General features: G+C 54.0%; 1 protein-coding gene and 1 long non-coding RNA gene across 2 annotated transcripts; one reads left to right on the forward strand and one right to left on the reverse strand.

The window, feature by feature from the left end:
* The first annotated feature begins 2064 nt into the window (after positions 1–2064).
* LOC111531981 lies at positions 2065–6504 on the forward strand. Its single transcript, XR_002728436.2, has 3 exons — positions 2065–2891; positions 5710–5825; positions 5936–6504. It is a non-coding gene; the product is annotated as an uncharacterized LOC111531981 (long non-coding RNA).
* On the reverse strand, positions 3051–3984 carry HBQ1 (hemoglobin subunit theta 1). Its single transcript, XM_023199255.3, has 3 exons — positions 3650–3984; positions 3360–3564; positions 3051–3250 (listed from the first exon to the last, which is right to left on the reverse strand). The coding sequence occupies exons 1-3, from the start codon at positions 3835–3837 to the stop codon at positions 3122–3124; spliced, it is 522 nt and encodes a 173-aa protein (XP_023055023.1). The 5' UTR covers positions 3838–3984; the 3' UTR covers positions 3051–3121.
* Positions 6505–6743: the final 239 nt, after the last annotated feature.

Raw genomic sequence — 6743 nt, forward strand, 5'->3', positions numbered from 1 at the left:
GAACAGAGTCATGTTTTCATTAAAGTCCTGATGATAAATATGTCGGGATGGTAGCTGAATTTGTATTGGAAAAGAAAGGCTTCTTCCTGAGATCTGCTTAAACCTTAGTTAAGGATCTGTGCTTTTCCTGTACTGAGGACACTTCCTTTCAGAGTTACTTAGTTTTCCTCCCCCTCCTTTCCTCCCTCCCTCCCTTCCTCTTTCCTTTCCCTTTCCTTTCCTTCCTTCCTTTACAGTGGTGGTTAGTCACTAAGTTTTGAACTAATTTGTTGATGCTTAAAGGTAGAAATTGATGGCCGGGTGCGGTGGCTCAAGCCTGTAATCCCAGCACTTTGGGAGGCCGAGACGGGTGGATCACGAGGTCGGGAGATCAAGACCATCCTGGCTAACACGGTGAAACCCCGTCAACTTGCCGGGCGAGGTGGCGGCGCCTGTAGTCCCAGCTACTCCGGAGGCTGAGACAGGAGAATGGCGTAAACCCGGGAGGCGGAGCAGGGAGTCCGGCCACTGCACTCCAGCCCGGGCGACAGAGCAAGACTCCGTCTCAAAAAAAAAAAAATATATATATATATAAATTGATTTATGCTTTACATATTTCTGTGGCATGATATGTTATATGAAGGTCCTGGCATTTCTCCATGTCTGCTCAGACTGACCTAATTCTCTGTGATGGGTCCACAGTATTCCCTTGTGACTCCACTATAATTTAATCTGTCTCCTGTTTATGAATATATTGGTTGTGCATCATATTTTTTATTTTTTTTGAGACGGACTCTTGTTCTGTCACAAGGCTGGAGTGCAGTGGCGGGGTCTCAGCTCACTGCAACCTATATCTCCCAGTTCAAGTGATTCTCCTGCCTCAGCTTCCCGAGTAGCTGGGATTATGGCACATGTCGCCACGCCCAGTGAATTTTTGTATTTTTGGTAGAGACAGGCTTTCACCCTGTTGTCCAGGAGGGTCTTGACCTCCTGACCTTGGGATCCACCCACCTCACCCTCCCAAAGTGCTGGGATTACAGACGTGACCCAGTTTTTGTTTTTTTGGTTTTTTTTGAGATGGGGTCTCACTGTGTCACCCAGGCTGGAGTGCAGGGGCACGATCATAGCTCACTGCAGCCTTACCCGCCCTGCTCAAGTGATTCTCCCACCTCAGTGTCCTGAATAGCTGGGACCTCAGGCACACGCCACCACGCCTGGCTAGTTTTTAAATTTTTGTAGAGACAAGGTCTCCCTATATTGCTGAGGCTGGTCTCAAACTCCTGGGCTGAAGCAGTCTTCCCACCTCAGCCTCTCCAAGTGCTGGGAGTACAGGTGTGGGCCACCGTGTGCCCAGCTAGGTGCATGTCTTTGAACATCACTGCAAATGTCTGTTGGCCTTTGGTCCATCTGAGTTGCCTGTCTTCTGGCTTTTCTGTTAGGCTGATGGACTAGAAAGGGATAGGGAGTATAGGGCCAGAAGAAGGACAATTTGGAGATCTGTTTTTTTTTTTTTTTTTTTTTCTTGAGACGGAGTCTTGCTCTGTTGCCCAAGCTGGAGTGCACTGACTCGATTTCAGCTCACTGTAATCTCCCACCTCCCTGGTTTAAGTGATTCTCCTGCCTCAGCCTCCTGAATAGCTGGGATTATAAGTACCTGCCGCCACGCCCGGCTAATTTTTGCATTTTTAGTAGAGAAGGGGTTTCACCATGTTGGCCAGGCTGGTCTCAAAACTCCTGACCTCAGGTCATCCACCTGCCTCTGCCTCCCAAAGTGCTGGGATTACAGGCGTGAGCCACCATGCCTGGCCCGGAGATCAAATGTAGTAGAAATGTTATCTGCCACGTGTAGCAAATATTTTCTTCAGCTCCTCCCCTCCCCCCCTTTTTTTTTTTTGAGATGGAGTCTTGCTCTGTCAGGCTGGAGTGCAGTGGTGTGATCTCTGCCCACTGCAGCCTCCACCTTCTGGGTTCAAGCCATTCTCCTGCCTCAGCCTCCTGAAGCTGGGATTACAGGCACACACCACCACACCCAGCTAATTTTTGTATTTTTAGTAAACACGGGGTTTCACCATGTTACCCAGGCTGGTCTCGAACTTCTGGCCTCAAGTGATTTGCTTACCTTGGCCTCCGGAGTGCTGGGATTACAGGCATGAGCCACTGCGCCCGGCCTGTCCACTTCTCAGTGTCACCTTGAGAATACTATTTCTGAGGAGAAGCACCTCTACATGTGCCCAGAAAGACTGGAACAGCTACGCATTAAATGTTAGGGGTCTGGGTGGGGCCTGTCTCTGCCGTGTGTGTGTGTGTGTTTGTGTGTGTGTGTTACACATGTGCTCTTGGATGTGACAGCCATGTCCTGTTCTTGTTTACACATAACAGTTTGCCACGTGTCAAGTGGGAGCTGAAGGATGTGCTGCACCCGTTCCTGGACCTGGGATACACAGGAAGGTGCAGCAAGCGTTCTTTTCGGAAGTTCTACAATCACCGTGATTGGTTTTATGTGGACAAATATAAAAAAGAAGGCCTAGCTTCCCTCTCCGTAGTGGTGTCGGGTGAAGGCAGGGGTCTGGGTCGGCTCCTGGTCGACCTTGCCTGCTACGTGGGCTGGTCCCACCTCCCCCACCGCAACGCCCCCGGCACCCCGGGTCCCCAATTCCAGGCCACAGCTGTGGAGCCATTAGCGGGCTGCGCGTTGCGCAGGTACCGACTCGCGCCGGGAGGGGGCGCTGTTCCCTAACCTGTTCCGAGTCGGCCCCGGGTCCTGACACCGCCCGCGCGCGTTCACGCTGCAGGTGCGGAGTTCTCGCAGTGGGCTCGGGATGGGCAGAATCGGCCGTCCTCGCAGCCCGCCGCCCGGGGCGACCCGCGGCCCCCACCTGCCACCGCACTCGGGAGGGTCAGACCGCACGCAGGTCGGTGCCCCCGTAGCCGAGGCCCCAGACCTGCTGGGGGTGGGACGAGGCGCGCCTGGATCTGGGCACTGGGGGTGCGCCCCAGACCCTCGCTTTTCCGTGGGGCGGGGCGGCGCCGCCTTCTCGCGTCCTGCCTTCGAGAGAGCACTGCAAGAAGGCTGCGCCTTGGGGAGGCTTTACTCATACACGGGGAAGATCGCCTGGGGGTCACACGGCCACCCACCCACAGTTCAGCGGTACTCGGAAGCCAGCGCAGAGATCACGTGGCTCAGGAACTTGTCCAGCGACGCCTGCAGCGCGGGGCTGAAGTCTCCGGGGTAGTGCCGGGCGAGGGTCACCAGCAGGCAGTGGCCCAGGAGCTGCGGCGAGCGCGCAAGGCTCACTTGCCTGCACCCGGCCCACGTGCCCCCCGCACCCGCCCCGCCGGAGCCCTCCCGGGAACAGGGGCCCAGCACGACAGCCGCTCACCGGGAAGCTGGCTGGGTCCACTCGCAGCTGGCAAGCGTGCAGGTGGCTCAGAGCGGACAGCGCGCGGGGTAGGTCGTCTAGGCGCTCCACGGCGAGGCTCAGCGCGTCCGCCACCTTCTGGCCGTGTGCTCTAACCTGGGCGGAGCCGGGGCTCAGGTCTAGGTGGGAGAAGTAGGTCTTCGTGGCGGGGAAGGCCAGGAAGGTCCTGCGAGAGGAACGGCGGTGAGGCGCGTCCGGGGGGCTTGGGGAGGGAGGGCCCCGGAGGGCGGGGGCGCCCAGCCTCGCCGCACCTCTCCAGGGCCTCAGTAGTGTAGACGCCGACGTTGCCGCCCAGTTTCTTCCACAGGGCGCGCACCAGCGCCCGGTCCTCCGCGGACAGCGCCATTCCTGCGCTGGAACCCGCCGCGCCCTGCGTCCCCGCTGCGCCTGCGCGGACCGGCCAGGGGTCCCGCGGCCACCAGGGGGCGCCGCGCTGCATCCTCGCCACCCTGGGGTCCAGGGCCTCGTCCCGGATCCCGGGAGTGCGCGGCCTCAATCTCCGACAGCTCCGACCGGGGCCCTCTGAATCGCCCTGGATCCAAGGCCCCCCGTCTTAGGTGTTCACCATATAGTTTTCAGTCTCTACTAAAAACACAAAAATTGGCCGGGTGCGGTGAGTGCAGTGGCGCGATCTCGGCTCACTGCAACCTCCGCCTCCCGGGTTCAAGCGATTCTCCTGCCTCAGCCTCCCAACTAGCTGGGAATACAGGCGCCGCCACCACGCCCAACCAATTTTGTATTTTTATTAGAGACACGGTTTCACCATGTTGGTCAGGCTGATCTCAAACTCCCGACCTCAGGTGATCCACCTCGTCCTCCCAAAGTTCTGGTATTACAGGCGTGAACCACCGCGCCCGGCCATGTGTATTATTATAACACTGAATTTAGGCATGGATTTGTCATTGGAAGTCAGTTTATTCTGCCTCTTGAGTCTATTGTGACACTTGCCCGAGTCTATTTTCTCATTTATTATATAAAATGAGAGTGACAATTTCTTCTCAGACTGTCAGAATTAAACGGATAACAACTGTCAGGTGCCTGACTCGTAGCAGTGTTTCTTCAGGGCAATGAACGTTTACTGAGTGCCTGGGATATAACCCAAGAATAATAGTAAATGCGTATGCAACACTCACTCTGCTTTACCCCTTATAGCTTTTTTGTTTTAAAAAAATTGTGCTAAAATCGACATAAATGATCATTTTAGCCATTTTTCAGGTGTAAAATTTGGTGATACTAAGAACATTTACAGTGTTATGCAACCATCACCACTATCTAGGTCAGAGCTTTTTCATCATCCCAAACGCCAACTCTGTACTCATTAACAGTAACTCTGGCCCCAGCAGCCACTGATCTGCTTTTGGTTCATATGGATTTGGCTGTAGTGGATATTGCATATAGATGGGGTCATGCAGTATGTAACCTTTGGTGTCTGGCTTCTTTTACTTGTCAAATATTTTCAAGGTGTAGCTACATCCTATCAGTGCTTCATTTCTTTTTATGGCCGAATAATATTCGCTTGTATGTGTAGACCACCATGTTTTATTTACCCATTCATCTACTGATGTATAATTTTTATAATTTTTTCCTTTTGAGATGGAGCTTCGCTCTTGTTGCCCAGTCTAGAGTGCAATGGTGTGATCTCGGATCACTGCAACCTCTGCCTCCTGAGTTCAAGTGATTCTCCTGCCTCAGCCTCCCGTGTAGCTAGGATTACAGGCGTGTGCCACCACACCCGGCTAATTTTTTGTATTTTTAGTAGAGATGGGGTTTCACCATATTGGCCAGGCTGGTCTCAAACTCCTGACCTTGTGATCTGCCCGCCTTGGCCTCCCGAAGTGCTGGGATTACAGGCGTGAGCCACCGTGCCCAGCCGCTGGGCTAATTTATTTTATTTTATTTATTTATTTTGAGACGGAGTTTTGGTCTTGTTGCCCAAGCTGGAGTGCAATCGCGCGATCTTGACTCACTGCAACCTCCGCCTCCCAAAGTGCTGGGTTTACAGGCATGAGTCACCGCACCCGGCCAATTTTTGTGTTTTTGGTAGACACGGTTTCACCATGTTGGTCAGGCTGGTCTTGAACCCCTGACCTCAGGTGATCCACCTGCCTCAGCCTCCCAAAGTGCTGCAATTACAGGCATGAGCCACCGCACCCGGCCAATTTTTATAATTTTTTCTTAGGCTTAGTCAACTGAAGCAGCAGGAGTAGAGAAGGAAACAATAAATTTATAACTGGTTCCGATCAATTAATTGTAAATACTGCTGCGCTGCAACCAGCCCACTGAGGTACATTTGACATATTTTTACCTTTAGGTCAGACCTCCATTCTTCCTGATGAAATAATGAAGACGCTGTCATCCTGAGGGTTGATACTGTACCCACAGGCTGTGGGAAGGACATCACAAACGCAGGCAGAGGGCCTGCCACAGGTATTTACCCAGGGCAATTCATGGGCTCAGGGAAGAAAAGATACTGCTATCAGTTGAGGGCCAGGGCTTTATGGCTGCGAGATCTGGGAACCCTCCCTCTCATACCCCAGGCACTGAGAGCCTGCTCAGCAAAGAGAAAATACACTGCAGCGAGGCGGGACCTTCTAGCCAGGACTCCGTGGCCCCGGCTCTCCTCTCCAGTCACAATGGGACAGGCTCCCCAGCCTCAGGGGAGCTGAGTGGGTGCTGAGCTGAGCCCTGAGCTGGGCCCAGAGACGACCTCCTGACCTCGCCAGCCCCAGGGCATCAGTGTCTGGATCCTTGTGAGCATCCTAGGATGGCCTGGGGGTGAAAGGGGAACCCCTATTGAATTGTCTGGGGCATGCGGTTGCGTCTGTCACCCCTGATTTCATCTAAACTGTGCCTGTATCTGGGAGGTTTTACGGAGACTAGTGGGGACAATGGGGGATCAAAGCAGCCGCACTGGAACGGGACTTCCCTAACCTACCCACCACCCATATCTGGGAGAACCTCTGGGAAACCAGTGAGGTCTCAGGCAGAAAGTCAGCCAGTTCTTGGCACAAGAGTGCCTAGAAATGTAAAGATGGATACATTCATTATTTCAACAAACCTGCATTGAATCTGAAAGGCCTGGGAATAAAACTCAGGCAAGAGCAAATGCATCCTCAGAGCGTGCTAGGGCCCAGCGGTTTTCCAGCTGGAATTTGCGGTGGCTCAACTTGCTTCCTCTGTCCCCTCCTCCCGCCCCTGCCCTTTGCTACCCTATCCAGCTGCAGAGAGGCCCTAGCCATGTGTGTCCCAGCTGCTGTCCGCGCCCATCCCTGGCACCTTCGCTGAGGGAAGAAACTCGGGCACACACAGGCTGCCGCCCACTCAGACTTTATTCAAAGACCAGGG

This window comes from Piliocolobus tephrosceles, chromosome 17 (genome assembly GCF_002776525.5).
Source record: "Piliocolobus tephrosceles isolate RC106 chromosome 17, ASM277652v3, whole genome shotgun sequence".
NCBI classification, from domain to species: Eukaryota; Metazoa; Chordata; class Mammalia; order Primates; family Cercopithecidae; genus Piliocolobus; species Piliocolobus tephrosceles.

Excerpts from the sequence above, each read along its gene's own strand:
- HBQ1 (XM_023199255.3), bottom strand. The coding sequence starts at position 3,837 with ATGCAGCGCGGCGCCCCCTGGTGGCCGCGGGACCCCTGGCCGGTCCGC. Across the intron at positions 3,565-3,649 it reads ACTACTGAGGCCCTGGAGAG|GACCTTCCTGGCCTTCCCCG; the intron begins GTGCGGCGAGGC and ends TTCCTCTCGCAG. Across the intron at positions 3,251-3,359 it reads TGGACCCAGCCAGCTTCCCG|CTCCTGGGCCACTGCCTGCT; the intron begins GTGAGCGGCTGT and ends CGCTCGCCGCAG.